The following is an 18,644-nucleotide window of genomic DNA, read 5'->3' on the forward strand; positions in this document are numbered from 1 at the left end:
ATTTTAATGATTTGTCTTGTTGATTTTGCTTTGTTTGGATAGGGAGAAGGTGTGGCATACCGAGGCAGAGTCTTGGTTGAGTTGTCAACTAAGGTTGATGGCAAAGCAGACAAGAGTGTAGACAGCATCCACAGTGATGACATCCTGGTTGCCCAGGTATGGTGCTGCAGCTATAACCTTGCTGTGGATTTAACACAATGTGGTCGTATCTCCTTATGTTTTTGAAATTAATCGTTTAATTAAAGAAAGCCAGCCGTAATCTGAAAACTGACCTCTACCTCCACCTTAGCTCACAGCACTTATCGTAGCACGTGCCCCTAGCCTTGACGGCCCTGCAAGGTTATGCAAAGGCTAAAATGTAATGTAGATGTTATGAGATACTATAGTGTGTATAGATTTGATTATATATATATATATATTTTTAATATTCTACAGTTAGACTGATGTTGTCCTTGCTTACTGCAAGTCGCTCTGTTTTAAGAGCGTCTGCTAAATGTCTAAATTGTGAATTGTAAATTGTAAAATCTGTAGCTGTAGTGTGTCCACCTGCCAACTCTAATCTCTCTCGCTGTCTCTTCCTGTCTCTCCTTTCTTTCACCTTGTCTTGTCTCGGCTCCTACCAGAAATACCAGCGGAGGAGGAAGTACTGTCTGTGTGCAGTCTTCCACAGCGCCAGCATGCTACAGGAACCAGGGGAGCCAATTCAGTTTGAGGTCAGCATCGGTAACTATGGAAACAAATTGGACACCACCTGCAAGCCGCTGGCCTCCACCACCCAGTACAGCTGTGCTGTGTTTGATGGTGAGTGCTTACTCCATTTACAGTAAGTAGGACGGAAACCCCTTTTGGTATTTTTACCCTTCAAGACGGGAGCCCCTTTTGGGGTTCTTGTTGCTATGTACAGTATATAGCAGCAGTTCAGGATTTATGCTGCGTCCAACACGGGCAGATGCAAAACATCACAAAGATCACATGATGATAATAACATTCAGTGTGTAATGTGACCAGGTAACCACTACTACTACCTGCCGTGGGCGGACACTAAGCCAGTGGTGGTGGTCACGTCCTTCTGGGAGGACATCAGCCACCGTCTTGTCGCTGTCAACATCATACTCTACATCACTCACCGCCTGGTATGATGACTTCCACCTCTTAGTCTACTCTAGATTGTAACAACATGGCATAATCAAATTTAAGATTAGCTGTAATCGTGGGTTTAGTAAAACTAGGTTTAAGGTCTGATCTAATCCTGGGGGGGATATGCAAGCTTGCTTTATTGAATAAAAGAGAGAGGGAGGGAGAGGATGGATGTTTGATTTATTGATCCTGAGACGAAGATCAGTTGAAAGCTTTATTGATCCAAAATAGGAAATTGGACAACAGAACTAGACTGTACTCATTGAGTTGTTCTCAACTTTTCCCCTTTTGCAAAACAAAGCATATACAGTACCTCACAGAGATATATAAAATGTATTAGAAAGAAAGAGGATAAATGATCAGGAACATAAAGTTGAAGTCTTTTCCTTTCCTTGCCACTGTTTGTCCATGGTGGATTGCCTCTTACAAGCATTGGAAACACAAACTATCAAATATCAAGATGGGCCTTTTGTTTTATTATTGTAACTAGTACCTGGAGGGTTGTTCTATGACGTAATATTATTCAGTCATGATAAAGTAATATTATCCAGTCATGATACAAGTGTGTACTTGTTGGGGAATAACAAATGATTCTCCTGTCTTGTAGCAATCCAACCTCGAATTGTTTAAGACCGCTATCCTGGCCAAGGTGTCTGCCAAGCAGCTGACAGAGGTTTGGCTGAGACTGCTCGACCAGCTCATCGAGGACCTAGAGAGGTAAAGTTACTAAGATGTGGTACCAGCAGCGACACCATGATCAATATTAGAAAATAGAAAATAATAATGCAAATACATTTTGTAGCCATTGCAGGCAAAAGTGCTAGCCTATTTCCTACATGTACTGTATGTTCCTCACGGACACTACAGTCGTCACCATGTATCCGTGTAAATGTCAAACAGGGTGTAAGAGTAATAAGAGCATTTGTTGTTGACCAATTAAGCTCAACTTTCCCAGGATAAATAAAAGTGTCATTACATACAGTACATAATTGAACCCCTGTCTTTGTCGTCTTCCAGTTTGCCCATTCCAGAGATAGAAGGGCAACCCAACCTGACTGCTCTGGACATCCAGATCAAGAAGCTGCGAGACGGTGCCCTGGCGACCATCCGGGATGGAGCCAGAAACATGAGGGAGCAGGCCAGAGAGATCAAAGACACACTGGCAGACTTAGAGACATGGTTGGACAAACTCCTGCTGCTGGCTGAGGAGGTAGAGTGATGACACATGGACTGCTTTCACAAATTCACACACGCTGTCAGTCAATATGATCTCAGCAGGCTAGCTGTCTATAAGAGGTTTTGGTCTATTGCTGTGTTCACACGGGCAGATGCAAAAGATGCAAAGACCACAGCATAATTTGTCGCTGTTTGTCGTAAGTTTGGTCAGACCATGCAGGCCCATTGCAAGTTGCTGTACTCTGTCGTCAACACTAAGTCATTCCAGCCTAGGGGCAGGGGTGAGGTTGGTTCTGGGAGTAAGGCCAAGTAGTAGCCTGACCAGTTTGTTTAAGGATGTCTGGACTGGAGCCTTGTTTTAAGGGCCTTTGAGGTGCTGTGGTACCATGAGATGTATGCATAGTCGAAGGAACCTTGAATGAGGGCTCCTGTTAGGGTCTTCAAAGTATTTTTGTTGACCAGTGAGGAGATCCTGTACAATAATGAATGTCAATGTGGCTCAGATCGGTAATATGACATAGATGCATCATAGACATCCAACGTCACAGGCTGAGATACACGTTGAAGCAACGTCATTCCTATGTGAATCGCGAGATCCACATAATTAGATTATTTTTTTCAAGCCATTACTGATGTAGAAACTAGTAGACACAGAGTTAACATTGTGAGCATAGCTGGATATGAATCCAAATATTGTTTAGTCAGTACATGAAGACACCAATGAATGTTTTGATACTCAGAGAAGGACACATCATCGATGCTGACTGAATACTATTAGGATGCCTTGCATGCAGTAAATCTTCTTTCTTGGTCCATGTTAAGTTGTACAGCACTGCACTGTATCACATCCGGTTAATATATTCTGTGACTATATTTACATCTCTGTGTGTCCAGCCCCAGAACAGCATGCCAGACGTGATCATCTGGATGCTGAGAGGAGAGAAGAGGATAGCCTACAGTCGCATCCCAGCCCACCAGCTGCTCTACTCCACACACAGTGAGCAGGCCTGTGGTCAGCACTGTGGAAAGACACAGACCATCTTCATGCAGGTGCAGATAAAACCCTTAACCACTATCAACCTGGCGTTCTTATTTTTGAGGGGCGCTAGCCCGCTACTCAGTTATTCTTATACCAGTTGGCCGTGCGATCCCCTGTGACCCGCCTCCCCTTTCCCCTGGCTGCTGCGCCCACCTCCGAGGTGAATAGTCTGGTGACACTGACGGAGATTACTCCGTGGTGGGAAATACATATTGCCGATAAAGTATAGTTTTAGACCACGGCGGGGGGGGGGCGCTGTCTCTACCGAACTTGAGCCACGAGAGACACCACCGAGCGCGCTAAAGCGGCGCGAGTTGCCGTGTTGAGCGTTGCGAAGTTTGGTAGAGCCAACTTAGCCCTGTTCGAGTTGCCAAGGCATTGCCAACACAAAGCAATATTTATTTCCCACCACGGAGTAACATCCGTCAGTCAACAACAGACTATCCACCTCGGAGGTGGGTGCGGGGGCCAGAGGAACGGGGAGGTGGGGCGCGGGGGAACTAGTATAAGAATAACTGAGTCGCTGCTAGCCCCTCCTATGTCCAGCTTTAAGGGTCTGTGTAAACACAAACATTGAAGACAAAAGTGAGGACGCAAATTGTGATTGGCCGGCGTGATTGGTTGGGAAATGTACCATTGGTTGAGAATGAGATGATGTATGATGACGTATGATTATAAGAGCGCCCCTCACTCACATTTCAAAGTTTGTCCAAATGTTTCACAATCTCTGCAAGCTCACTACACATCACATTACGATGGGTTGGGAATCTGTGATTGTGAGCTTTTCCCCCCCCACAATAACTGAAGTACTAAAATATCGCTTAAGTGGTTAAGGCACTGTTCTAAATTATTTTTGAAGTAACGCAAGACTGTGGCTCTCCTCGCAAGAGGAACTGTTTTGTTCTGCTTCGGACAATGGAAAAGGATAGTCTGGTAATTAACACTAACGTATTACAATATACTGATTTAATTCTAAAGTGTAATATTCAATAAACAATTGTCTGCATTACTAGAGAAAATGGTTGCTGTTGCTCATCATTAGTCACACAACGCTGGTGTAAGAAAATGTATCAGACATAAAATATACACATCAAGATACCGTAAGTTGTGCACAGTTAAGTCTTTGTCATACCAAGTATAAATTTTCAGTTATTTTCGGTGAGCGACATGATACAAAATTAGAATTAGGCTTTGCAGTTGAGCATATTTATGTCACTTACTGTAGCCCTTTTTGGGACAGCTGGGATTTAGACCAACTACCCCATCTTTCTGAAACAATAATATCTAATGATGACTTTTGTACACGGTCTGTCCCAGTACCCCATGGACGAGAACAATAATATCTAATGATGACTTTTGTACACGGTCTGTCCCAGTACCCCATGGACGAGAACAATAATATCTAATGATGACTTTTGTACACGGTCTGTCCCAGTACCCCATGGATGAGAACAATAATATCTAATGATGACTTTTGTACACGGTCTGTCCCAGTACCCCATGGACGAGAACAAGGGGCTGAAGGTGAACCCTAACCCTAACCCTAACCCTTTACACGGTCTGTCCCAGTACCCCATGGACGAGAACAAGGGGCTGAAGGTGCCGGTGAAAATCAGAGTCAACATGTGGCTGGGTCTGACTGCACACGAGAAGAAGTTCAACTCCTTCTCTGAAGGAACTTTCAGTGTTTTTGCTGAGCTGGTAGGTAGCTGTTAGAGCAGAAACTGACTTTCCATCGATTAATTCCTCCTGGTTGTTGTTTTATAGACACGTACTATATATTCTGCTTTCTACCACATACAATCTTTGTTGTCTTCATATTTACACTTTACAGACATTGCTGCTTGTATTTGATCACTTATTTGTAATAATAATTATTATTTGTGTTGTAGTACGAGAACCAGGCTGAACTGTGTGGGATTGGGAAGTGGGGGACTACTGGACTGCTTGGGAAGTACAAGTTCTCAGATGTGACGGGCAAGCTTAAGCTGAAGAAAGAGTACTTCATGCCCCCCAGAGGATGGGAGTGGGAGGCTGACTGGTTCATTGACCCAGAGAAAGGGTGAGAACCGTGGATCATGACAAGAGTTGGGATGTTTGTGAGTCGGAATGAGATAATAAGATTAATTGTGTAAAATCCCAAGGGGACATTTTCTTGTGGCTGGCTGCTGTCAGAATTTGATTGATGGCATGACAACAGAAAAACAGAACAATTTATCATATACATCTGCACAAAAGATCAAACCCTCGTTGGTGGTTGAGACTATTTTGCTCTGGTATCATTATTCTTCCGTCCCATTTTTCTTCTTCCCAATTTAGTTACCCGCGCACTTGTTGTATGTTGTTACTGCTGTTGTATCCTACTGACTCACCTGCCAGTGAGGAGCCCCCACAGGGAGGACATAGTAGAGCCTTCGTCCTACTCTTCCCGTCCAACACTTGCCGCTGACAGGTGCCGCCCCAGCCTGTACGAGTTGTTGCTGGGACAAATGCCACACTTCCCGCCCCGTCTTCTGTCCATCAAACTCACGGGCCCGTATAGACGCTCGACAAAGCAGCGGTGGATTTGAACCCACAGACTCTGCGGTGGTGGACAGCTACTTAACCACCAGAGCACCCTGATGCTTAATGCATTTGAATTTGAACTGCCTTGTTGGAATGTGCTTTACAAATAAACATGTTTTGTGTTATCAGTCTGTTGACTGAGGCAGATGCAGGACACACTGACTTTTTGGACGAGGTGTTCGAGAATCACACTCGCTTCCCTGGTGGGGAGTGGAAACCTGCCTCTGAGACATACACTGACGTGGTGAGAGACGCACGCACGTACTCACGCACGCACGCACGCACGCACGCACGCACGCACGCACGCACGCACGCACGCACGCACGCACGCACCCACCCACCCACCCACGCACGCACGCACGCACGCACGCACGCACGCACACACACACACACTATCTGTCAGTGGGGAGTGTTGGCTGGGAGGAAATATGACCCCCCCCCCAGTCAAAAAACACTTTGTTTGAAATAGACACTCATGCTTTCCAAGGTGTGATTTGGGGTCCTAAGGATGAATACAAAATGAATATCAACATCTTAAAACCAAAATGTTGAATTGTGGGTTTGAGCTCACATTCCCTTTTGATGTAAATCAAAAGGGGGGGGTAACTACCTGTCAGTGGGGAGTGTTGGCTGGGAGGAGGAGTAGGACTAAGGCCCTATACTTCCTCTCTGGGGGCAACTAGTCACACACACACACACACACACACACACACACACACACACACACACACACACACACACACACACACACACACACACACACACACACACACACACACACACACACACACACATTTTCATATGCCCTCAACCTGCTGAACAATACTTCTACCATATCCAAATATCCACTACAGCTGAGTTCTTGTTGTTGTTGTTGACAGAATGGGGAAAAGAGCCAGAGTCTTCAGGAGTTTGATTGTCCTCCAGGTTGGAACTGGGAGGATGTGTGGACTGTAGATGACAACAGAGCTGTAGATGACGAAGGTCTGCACATGCTACTAAATACCTTATCAAATACCCTCTTGTAACCTCTAACGGTCTGTGTACTGGTGCTCAACATAAATAGTTACTTGTTATTGCATAGTTAATCAGATCGGTGTATGTATAACTCTGGTTCCAGTGATGATGAAGTTGATTATCTGCAATTAACAAAAGTCTGTCCTTTTTTGTTGTTGTTTTGTTTAACTATAGTTCATCAGTCAATGTGTAATATACATTATTCTATTATGAGAACTTTGCATATTACAAGCTGACTTAAACTCCAACAATAACCCATAGAGCTTTCGAGACAACAATATTATTTTGCAGTTGCTGGTTTTCTCTTTCTCTATTGTTTCAATAATGGATGTGTGATTTTGGTTACTGTATGTGTGTGTGTTATCCATCTGTGCTGCAGGGTGGGAGTATGGGGTGACCATTCCTCCAGATGACAAGCCCAAGTCCTGGGTGCCTGCAGAGAAGATGTACCATGTCCACCGCAGGAAGCGGCTAGTCCGGCCCCGCAAGAGATCTGCTGTCCCTGCTACTATGGAGGTCAGCACATAGGGCCAGTAGTACTGTAAGAACATACTGTATAGAGCACCGAAGTCCTGACGTCACTGCCCTCTACTACCAGTAGAGGGCAGTGAGCGCAAAGGTTCATGTATGTTTTTCTAAGCATTGTACTCTCCATAGGGGGATTTTATATAAGAACTGTGTTTGAAAAATAAACCGATCACCCCGGCCTTTTCACTCATATGGATATGAAGCATCGACTGAAGGTGGAAATGTACAAATATACCCAAAGAGTAACAAAATAAGCGTTAGAAACGAGCCAAACAACCCAGAGACTACATTTCCGGGTAGGCTGCTTCTGCCCGCAGCCCGTCGCACAACAGAAACTGAACGTTAATTACGTTTATTTTTATTTTTATTTTATTGATATATAATGTATCGTGGTTAGTACGAGTCGAGTCACCACCAGCTGAGCTTACGTCAACGAGGAATCTCAGGAACGCAATATGTTGACAGCTGGGCGTGACGTATATGCTCAGCGACATTGCATTCATATGTAGTTTCAAGGCTTTTGCGGTCACATTAATTCCATTTTCTCTAGAAACTGGCTGTATCAAATATGAATGGACATCATTAACGACGCACAGCCACTCCCCTGACAGAAACGCCGAGGTGGTCGGTTTATTTTTCAAACACAGTTCTTATATGAAGCGACCTAAAATCGCCGTTTGGGGATCTCAATGCAAATAAACAAATACATGAACCTGGAGATTGACGACCTCTACTGAAAGTGACGTCAGACTTCGGAGCTCTATAAAGATGTGAAAAGAAAGATCTGCTGTCCCTGCTACTATGGAGGTCAGCACATAGGGCCAGTAGTACTGTAAGAACATACTGTATAAAGATGTGAAAAGAAAGATCTGCTGTCCCTGCTACTATGGAGGTCAGCACATAGGGCCAGTAGTACTGTAAGAACATACTGTATAAAGATGTGAAAAGAAAGATCTGCTGTCCCTGCTACTATGGAGGTCAGCACATAGGGCCAGTAGTACTGTAAGAACATACTGTATAAAGATGTGAAAAGAAAGATCTGCTGTCCCTGCTACTATGGAGGTCAGCACATAGGGCCAGTAGTACTGTAAGAACATATAAAGGCGTACTGGCAGCTGACCGGATAGTGTGTCCACCACATAATTGCAACGTCCCTGGTTTCGACTGTGGATGGAGACTTGTGTTGCATGTCCATCCCCTCTGTTCTCAGTTTCCTGTCTCTATGACTAAAAGCAAAAACTGCCCACAAAATCTGTTAAAAACTAAGAAAAGATCCAACTGAATGAGGGGAGGGGACATTTGGGGCTCCATTTTCGTCAGCGCTAAACCCCTTATCCCTAAACTTTTTTTTTACTATTTTGCGAAACATTTTTCAATAGTTAAAATGGACAGTCTACAAGCTCACAGCGTGTCAATGTAGATTGGCTAGTTGAACTATTCAAAAATGTTTTTCAAAATAGTAAAAAAATGCAAAGAAGTTTAGGGATAAGGGGTTTAGCAGTGACGAAAATGGAGCCCCACTCACTTGGTCTAATACATTTGAATTGCTTACTATGTCTAAAATGATTTTTTTGATGAAACAGTGTGTCAGAGATGCTCAATGGCAATTTTGCTCATTCATTACACACATTTGATTGAATCGTTTCAATTGCTCCAAGTAAAGAGTTTTGAGCTTCACATTGAGTTCTTAATGCATGGTTATCTGTGATCACAGCGGCAGGAGCATGGTGACCGAGAGGGCTGGGAGTTCTCTTCCATGATTGGCTGGAAATTCCACAGGAAGGAGCGGTCATCTGACACCTTCCGTCGAAGGCGCTGGAGGAGGAAGATGGCGCCAGAAGACCGCCTTGGAGCCTCAGCCATCTTCCAACTGGAGGGGGCGCTAGTGAGTGACAGTCATCTCTTTTGTCCTCCAAACTGTGAAATCATTTTTTTTAGGGCTGGGATTTAACTGAGCGCATTTTAATCGCGCTTAGTTTTTGCACCATAGAACTTCTCACTGGATGAGTTTCAGGCCTACCGATCATACCGGTGCACCAACCAACAGACAACAAACCCCAGTGCTGTGCTGTGCTTGGACCAGTGGATGGGACATTTATATTTAAAAAACGCACTCATTGATTCACTCGTATGCCAAAACTTGCTTCTCACGTCAAATATTGATATGCGTTTAAATATGTGATTCATTTCGATACGTTTATTACAAAGCCTCTGATTACTTCTTAGATTAATATTTTGAATAGAGTCCCAGTCCCAGGGATTTGCGGCGTATGCTCTGCTGTGACGACACGGTCTGTTCGTTTGTTGGTCCTACAAATGTTATTATATTTCAGATGCAAATCCTTTTTTATTGCTGTGCAAACATCATATTACAATCTGTAATATTGGTTTCCACACTGGGGGAAACCAATATTGCATAATAAAACTTGCTGAAGACCTTTTGTTCATTGTGTCCGTCCCCCTCTATGCCAAGCAAAAAAGAAGTTCTATAGCTATTTGATTTCTTTAGCAGTGTAAACCAATGACATAGGAGGCAGGTTAAAGCTGAAATCCAGGACATATTTGATTGAATAAATCGTGTGTACAGTAGAATATGTTAATAAAATAAAACATCTGCAGTGGGTGGAGGTGACTCCATACTGTAGTAGTAGACCACGCTGCTAACTTTAGCCACAGTTACATTCTGGTAAAATCACAGGCAATTAGCTTATTATAGGGCTAATGTCTAGCGTTAAATGATCTAATGTTATACAGTAGTTATTAACATTTACTCTACTGGATTGTTGGAAATGACATTGGATTCGTTACTTGGACAAGGCTACTTCACCGATGTGGCGGGAGGGGGAAACATAAAGATTAGGACTTTAAATAGTTATAACAATAATGCCATCTTGGTTCACTGTGCAGGGCGTTGATACAGAAGGCAAGGATGATGCCACCAAGCATTTTGGGGCCAACACGCCCATCGTGTCCTGCTCTTTTGACAGTAAGTGACAGAAGCATAGTGCATGTGTGTAATATCTATGCCAAGAAAAGAACACATACACACATGCATGCACTCACACAAACTGTGTCTTTTCTTTCTTTTCTCTGTAGAAACATACATGTACCATCTACGTGTCTACATTTATCAGGCCAGGAACATGGTGTCCATGGACAAAGATAGCTTTTCTGGTAAGCTCCTAAACAGTGATCAAACACTTCAAAAGTTTTAGGACTTTATAACTCTCTTGAGATGACCACATTGAGAAAAGTGCAAATGTTTGACCTTTTCTGGATGAAGGGGACGATTGCAGACAAAAGAAAGCACTACAAAATGAACATATGACCCTCTAATTGTCCTCACAGATCCATATGCACACGTGTCCTTCCTGCATGTCAGTAAGACAACAGAGAAGCTGCGAGCGACACTCAACCCAACCTGGGACCAGACCCTGATTTTCAATGACGTGCAGATCTACGGAGACCCCCAGAACGTTGCTCGCCGCCCCCCTAACGTTGTCATGGAGTTCTATGACATGGACCAAGTGGTAGGTCTCTTGGCAGAAGTGTTGAAGTATTCAAAGTAGTTGTGCTGCCAGGCTGCATTGTTGCAATCTATTGCACCCTCTGGTGGATTATTTTGGTAAATGCAGATGTCCAAGAGTTGCATAGTAATGACTGTGACGCTTTTTCATGTTTTGTTTCAGAAAGCTCTTTACTGTCTTTACGGTTTTCAATTCTTCAGCTATTATTCACTTGATGTTAATTAGAATTATTCATAAAATAGTATTGGATACATCTTGACTGTAGACATAACCTTTGATTGTTACCAGCTCAGCTATGCATGTGACAAACTCCTTGAAGCTTAGCCTAACATTTAAGCTTATCCCACTGTTGCACTCTTTGTAAATCAGCGTCCATTAAACAGTCATATCGATGTTTTCACATAGTCAGGCTTACACCTGTGAATGTTCAGGGCCTTTAAATACATTTCAGACAGTAACACTCATGTCACAATAGTAACGATTCATTGCAACAAATTGAATAGTTAGATTTGGGGTTAAAGGCTTATGGGAGATGTTCTCTGAATTTTGTCTAAGCAGCATGCTAAGCAACATCAGGGAACGTTAAGTTACTGTTGAAATACTTTATAGGCAAAAGACAAATTATTATTATTGTAAATGCCTACATTTTTCACAAACTCTATAGCCTATAGGCCTACTTAGTTGACCGAGGTCACCTGGGGGTCTATACTTGGTCGTCGTCCCCCTACACCAAATCTCTTTGCCGAATATAGCCGATCTTTGCTGTTTTTGTCTAATGTTTACCCTAGAATAGGGGCGCTAGTGTTCATGTCATTATGATTGTAAATGTTCTTCTTTCTCAGGGCAAGGATGAGATGCTGGGACGGAGTGTTTGTGTTCCTCTGGTGAAGCTTAACGCAGGGGTGGACCAGACCCCCAAGCTGCTGTGGTGCCCCATCATCCAGAGGGGACAGAGGGCAGGAGAGGCACTGGTGGCAGCTGAACTCATCCTTAAAACCCAGGTTTTTAATTATGAATATCTATACGAGTGGATCAAGTGCATGCGTGTGCAACAGCAAACAGCAAAGTAATTTAGCTTGCACATGAAATGGGCAACGGAAGCTGTAATGGGTGTTATTGTGTAATGTATTGTATATTGAATTGAAAACAAATGTCGGTCTGACTCACACTTTTGTCCCGTCTCTCCAGTCGGGGGAATCAGACCTTCCGCTTGTTCCTCCAAAGAGAACGGAGAACCTCTACATGGTTCCTCAGGGGATCCGGCCTGTGGTGCAGCTCACGGCTGTGGAGGTAACACTACCTGACATACAGTACACTAACAGTACACACACAGACACATTTAAAATATACATTTTATAAATAAATGTCTCTGCAGTTCACCTTCTGTAGTTTTTTAACCATGTTTAACTTGGCAAACAAACAAATGACAAAAATAGCGATTATGACACATTGTGAGCTTAGAGCTGATATTTTTGCTATTCATTGTGCGATGTGTACGGTTAATACGTATGGTTTAAGACTAAGAGTTCTATAAAAATATAAATATCGGATCAGGACAAATCGGTATCGGCAGATACTCAAAATCAAATGATCAGAATCGGATCGGGAGCAAACAAACGTGATCGGGACAACCCTAGTTTAAGTGGTTACGGGTAGTAGCATAGGAACAAAGTCTGGTACTGTTAGAATTTGATCCTATGTAATCCGGCAGCTCTAGAAACAGACGAGTACACCATCATTTGATGTTTCTCTAAATCAGTGTGTGTGAATTTCCACATCCAGATCCTTGCGTGGGGCTTGAGGAACATGAAGCCGTTCCAGCTGGCCGGTGTGACGTCTCCCAGCCTGGTGGTGGAGTGCGGCGGACAGAGGGTAGAGTCAGCTGTCATTAAAAACATGAAGAAGAGCCCCAACTTCACCACCTCTGTGCTCTTCATCAAAGTGGTAAAGTAAAGCGGGGGTTGAGGTGGGATGGGATGAAACAGTTTTCCATGGTCCAAGCTGTTCTCTTCCTGAGATTTGGTCATTCCGTTGATTCACGATTATTTTCTTCTCAATTCATCTCCTGTTGTCAGCTGCTGCCTAAGGATGAGATGTACACTCCTCCCATCGTGCTGAAGGTGATCGACCACCGTCCTTTCGGCAGGAAGCCTGTGGTGGGTCAGTGTACCATCACTACCCTGGAGAAATTCAGGGTAGTGAACCCCTACGTCATCACTGCGGAGGGGGCCATGGCCTCCAAGAGTAAGGAATCATTTGTGCACGCACACACATACGCACGCCAAACAAGTCCCTGCCTTAAAACTAATTTATATGTCATTGCAATAGCATTGCATTGTTAGCTTGAGGTCTGTTATTTTCAGCGAGCAATATCATTGTGTGATGAAGTATGAATTATACAGTAAGTCATACTGTATTGTATGTTCATGTAGTAATAGACTTATTATATACACATCCTTAAAGAGACGGATATGATAAACTGATATGATGCATACTCACACATGAGAAGGAAAACAGACATGCCTGTACAGTACTGTACATGACACTGACATACATTTGAAAGTAGTCACCACCACTCACACACACACACACACACACACACACACACACACACACACACACACACACACACACACACACGCACACTGAAAGTAATCATGTTGTGTTCTTACCATTGACAGTGTCTTTGATGATGGCTTCCCCATCCGGACAAGTTTCTATTGACATGGAGGAGAACAGACCACTACTAGAAACTCAGGTAATTTCATTAATCTGTACTACTGTAAATCCTCATCTTGATTATTTTTCAATACATGTACAGCATTTCCCTGTATTAAGCTTGTATTAAAAAACAACAATGTTAAATAATATTTAGCATTTGTTGAATAAATGCTTAACCATTTTAATATAATTCTGACTCAAAGCTTACACATATTAAACTTGTGTTAAATATTAACCATCTAATCAGATGTAGATTATCTAATGAAATGTAGACCAGTCAAATCAGATGCAGATTATCTAATGAAATGCAGACCAATCATTGTCTCACTGCTGTCACTGAATGCCTCACTGATGATCACATTGATTTGACAGTTTATCACTTTATTTTATTTTTTGCAAAGCTTTGTACAATTTACTAAGAAGGGCAGAATTTGACCCTCTGGTCAAATCTGACGCTCCTGTCACTCTGACTTCCAGTTTATGTACAGTATGTCAACTGCACTCGACAAAATGGCCTCCTCTCCCACCCACTTTGTATGTATGGTTACTTTTATGGCTTGCTAATCCACACAGCTGGGCACCAATGACACCGAAGGGCTGACTAATAATGACACAGCTAATGAAAAAATATCCTCTCTCCAATTGCTTAATTCACATCCTTGTGACAGCTCGACAATGACTTCAATAATTCCACGATGGCTTCAGTAGCTCCACCATGGCTTTGTTAGCTCCACAATGCAAAATCACTTGGTTTACTTAGGCCTAGTTCACACCTAGGCTGCGTACACACCTAAAGAACAAATGTTCGGTCCGTGTGCGATGCCTGATTGCTATTTGATTGCTGCTCCAATTCATTTTCAATGGGAGTCACGTCGTTTGATCGGACAAACCTGTCCGATGTGGGGGCGGAGGGCACAACAAACACATCGGACACCTTGTAGTCAAAACAGCCAACGAACAGGGTGGGACTTCAGATCGGACAGAAGGGTGGTTTTTAACCGCCAACTAATAGGAGAGAACTTCCGTTCTTGACAGCACTGGGTGGGGTTTAGGCTGTAGTCTTCTGAGTTACGTGACACAGACTATTATATCGCTTGTTTGTATGTCTTCTTTTGGCTACGGCCATGCGTAACTTGGAGAGTCCAAGTTGCGCACGGCTGTCTCCAAGTTCTATTCTATATACAGAAATACAGGACGATAGCCAAAATAGCCGTTGGGCCTCGGCAGTTGTGAGGCTGCATTAATAATTAGTTCTAAAAGCATGTCTTTTTTACGGGGATCACTATTGATTTTAATAGTAGACGCATATGTGTCTATGAGTAGCCTAGAGTAGAAATGTAATGGCAGCGTACGAGGTTCACATGCGCAAATATAACAGATATACAAGTTATCGACACGAATGGTACTTACGGTATGGTACACGATGTAAGCTTGTAGATCTGTTTATTTTAAGCATGCGCCACCGCCACCACGCAAAGGTGGTCCTAAATGATTAATTGATTACATCACTATAGCAAAAGACGTGATATAGGTCAACTGCAGCGGAGCTGTTCTGACTTGAAGCTTAACTGACCAGCACGGCTTCAAGTTTAAACCATAAGATGACATGGAAATGCCCGTCGATTTGATGCGCAAAAATAACATAGGCCTATATCGAATCAGGTTAAGGTGCACACATGGAAGAAAAGTCCTTTTTATCGGGATTCGGGGATACTTTGTTGTAGGCTATACGTCTCCGGTGAATTGTATGCACCAGCAGCAAGCACATTATTGTTCAAACACCTGCTCCTCTGTTCATCTGTTGTCTTATTTGGCTAATAAAATAATTATTACGAATGAATGCAATTTCAAGTTGTTGCTGCAATCATGATTCATGTTGCTGTTCTCTTCTCTGTGTGACTGAAGGTTGCGCCCAAAAATTGTAGACAGTGATTTCCCGCACCCCCTCATGTTATTTTTCCCTCCGTCGTAAAATGACCTCTTTTCTTTTTTTCACCATTTGGTTCGCTTAACATGTCCACGTGTCATTTGTTTACATATTTGGTACGCTTTACAAAGTCCAGTGTGAACACCAAACGGACCAAAATCTAAATGCAAATATTTGGTCCTTGATCCGGACCTTCTAAGTGAACTTTGAGTGTGAAAAACGGCCTCGACAAACTACCGCTAGCTGCTGCTGCAGTCAAGAAAACTACACTGAACATAATGTGCATCTATTTCCGCGTATGTAGCACCGCCCAAATCGCGCAAAGCATTGTGGGACATGGAGGCATCAAATCATAAAAATGTAATCAGTGGTCGGTCGGACAGATCTGTGTGTCCGAAAGGTGTGTACGAAGCCTAAGGCTTCGTACACACCTTTCGGACAATGGGAGTCACGTCTTTTGATCGGACAAACCTGTCCAATGTGGGGGCGGAGGGCACAACAAACACATCGGACACCTTGTAGTCAAAACAGCCAACGAACAGGGTGGGACTTCAGATCGGACAGAAGGGTGGTTTTTAACCACCAACTAATAGGAGAGAACTTCCGTTCTTGACAGCACTGGGTGGGGTTTAGGCTGTAGTCTTCTGAGTTACGTGACACAGACTATTATATCGCTTGTTTGTATGTCTTCTTTTGGCTACGGCCGTGCGTAACTTGGAGAGTCCAAGTTGCGCGCGGCACGGCTGTCTCCAGTGAGTGAGTTCAGTCTGGTACTAAGTTCTATTCTATATACAGAAATACAGGACGATAGCCAAAATAGCCGTCGGGCCTCGGCAGTTGTGAGGCTGCATTATTAATTAGTTCTAAAAGCATGTCTTTTTTACGGGGATCACTATTGATTTTAATAGTAGACGCATATATGTCTATGAGTAGCCTAGAGTAGAAATGTAATGGCAGCGTACGAGGTTCACATGCGCAAATATAACAGATATACAAGTTATCGACACGAATGGTACTTACGGTATGGTACACGATGTAAGCTTGTAGATCTGTTTATTTTAAGCATGCGCCACCGCCACCACGCAAAGTTATGACGCGCGCACATGTGGGGGGAGAGACCCGATATATTTTATAGCTCTATGGGAGAGACGCAGACAGAGAAATATTTAAAATCATCCTGTCTCGCTCTAGCGCACGGCCGCACGCATAAAGAGCCAATGGAGCAAATGTTAAATAAGCTACACAGGTGGTCCTAAATGATTAATTGATTACATCACTATAGCAAAAGACGTGATATAGGTCAACTGCAGCGGAGCTGTTCTGACTTGAAGCTTAACTGACCAGCACGGCTTCAAGTTTAAACCATAAGATGACATGGAAATGCCCGTCGATTTGATGCGCAGAAATAACATAGGCCTATATCGAATCAGGTTAAGGTGCACAGTACTGCACACATGGAAGAAAAGTCCTTTTTATCGGGATTCGGGGATACTTTGTTGTAGGCTATAGCCTACGTCTCTGGTGAATTGTATGCACCAGCAGCAAGCACATTATTGTTCAAACACCTGCTCCTCTGTTCATCTGTTGTCTTATTTGGCTAATAAAATAATTATTAAGAATTAATGCAATTTCAAGTTGTTGCTGCAATCATGATTCATGTTGCTGTTCTCTTCTCTCTGTGTGACTGAAGGTTGCGCCCAAAAATTGTAGACAGTGATTTCCCGCACCCCCTCATGTTATTTTTCCCTCCGTCGTAAAATTACCTCTTTTCTTTTTTTCACTATTTGGTTCGCTTAACATGTCCACGTGTAATTTGTTTACATATTTGGTACGCTTTACAAAGTCCAGTGTGAACACCAAACGGACCAAAATCAAAATGCAAATATTTGGTTCTTGGTCCTTGATCCGGACCTTCTAAGCGAACTTTAGGTGTGAAAGTGGCCTAAGGCTTCGTACACACCTGTCGGACACATTGATCTGTCCGACCGACCACTGATTACATTTTTATGATTTGATGCCTCCATGTCCCACAATGCTTTGCGCGATTTGGGCGGTGCTACTATACGCGGAAATAGATGCACATATGTTCAGTGTAGTTTTCTTGACTGCAGCAGCAGCTAGCGATAGTTTGTCGAGGCCGTTTTTCACACTCAAAGTTCACTTAGAAGGTCCGGATCAAGGACCAAGGACCACATATTTGCATTTTGATTTTGGTCCGTTTGGTGTTCACACTGGACTGTAAAGCGTACCAAATATGTAAACAAATGACACGTGGACACGTTAAGCGAACCAAATAGTGAAAAAAAGAAAAGAGGTCATTTTACGAGGGAAAAATAACATGAGGGGGTGCGGGAAATCACTGTCTACAATTTTTGGGCGCAACCTTCAGTCACACAGAGAGAAGAGAACAGCAACATGAATCATGATTGCAGCAACAACTTGAAATTGCATTAATTCTTAATAATTTTATTAGCCAAATAAGACAACAGATGAACAGAGGAGCAGGTGTTTGAACAATAATGTGCTTGCTGCTGGTGCATACAATTCACCGGAGACGTAGCCTACAACAAAGTATCCCCGAATCCCGATAAAAAGGACTTTTCTTCCATGTGTGCACCTTAACCTGATTCGATATAGGCCTGTTATTTCTGCGCATCAAATCGACGGGCATTTCCATGTCATCTTATGGTTTAAACTTGAAGCCGTGCTGGTCAGTTAAGCTTCAAGTCAGAACAGCTCCGCTGCAGTTGACCTATATCACGTCTTTTGCTATAGTGATGTAATTAATTAATCATTTAGGACCACCTGTGTAGCTTATTTAACATTTGCTCCATTGGCTCTTTATGCGTGCGGCCGTGCGCTAGAGCGAGACAGGATGATTTTAAATATTTCTCTGTCTGCGTCTCTCCCATAGAGCTATAAAATATATCGGGTCTCTCCCCCCACATGTGCGCGCGTCATAACTTTTCGTGGTGGCGGCGGCGCATGCTTAAAATAAACAGATCTA

General features: G+C 43.2%; 1 protein-coding gene across 1 annotated transcript in view; it reads left to right on the forward strand.

Annotated features, from left to right (window-relative positions):
- The window catches only part of LOC306914741 (myoferlin-like), a 47,166-nt gene that overhangs the window by 20,187 nt on the left and 8,335 nt on the right, over window positions 1-18,644 (forward strand). Inside the window, exons 19-39 of the mRNA XM_079491924.1 lie at window positions 43-156; window positions 624-801; window positions 1,009-1,133; window positions 1,745-1,854; window positions 2,155-2,347; window positions 3,208-3,363; window positions 4,922-5,053; window positions 5,245-5,414; window positions 6,047-6,161; window positions 6,799-6,901; window positions 7,314-7,450; window positions 9,177-9,347; window positions 10,370-10,448; window positions 10,559-10,636; window positions 10,811-10,992; window positions 11,832-11,990; window positions 12,178-12,279; window positions 12,772-12,933; window positions 13,065-13,233; window positions 13,671-13,747; window positions 14,188-14,244. Coding sequence (XP_079348050.1) covers window positions 43-156; window positions 624-801; window positions 1,009-1,133; window positions 1,745-1,854; window positions 2,155-2,347; window positions 3,208-3,363; window positions 4,922-5,053; window positions 5,245-5,414; window positions 6,047-6,161; window positions 6,799-6,901; window positions 7,314-7,450; window positions 9,177-9,347; window positions 10,370-10,448; window positions 10,559-10,636; window positions 10,811-10,992; window positions 11,832-11,990; window positions 12,178-12,279; window positions 12,772-12,933; window positions 13,065-13,233; window positions 13,671-13,747; window positions 14,188-14,244 — 2,769 coding nt within the window. The remainder of the gene's footprint in view (window positions 1-42; window positions 157-623; window positions 802-1,008; window positions 1,134-1,744; window positions 1,855-2,154; window positions 2,348-3,207; window positions 3,364-4,921; window positions 5,054-5,244; window positions 5,415-6,046; window positions 6,162-6,798; window positions 6,902-7,313; window positions 7,451-9,176; window positions 9,348-10,369; window positions 10,449-10,558; window positions 10,637-10,810; window positions 10,993-11,831; window positions 11,991-12,177; window positions 12,280-12,771; window positions 12,934-13,064; window positions 13,234-13,670; window positions 13,748-14,187; window positions 14,245-18,644) is intronic.

Source organism: Electrona antarctica, assembly GCF_951216825.1.
Source record: "Electrona antarctica genome assembly, chromosome: 22".
NCBI lineage: Eukaryota > Metazoa > Chordata > Actinopteri > Myctophiformes > Myctophidae > Electrona > Electrona antarctica.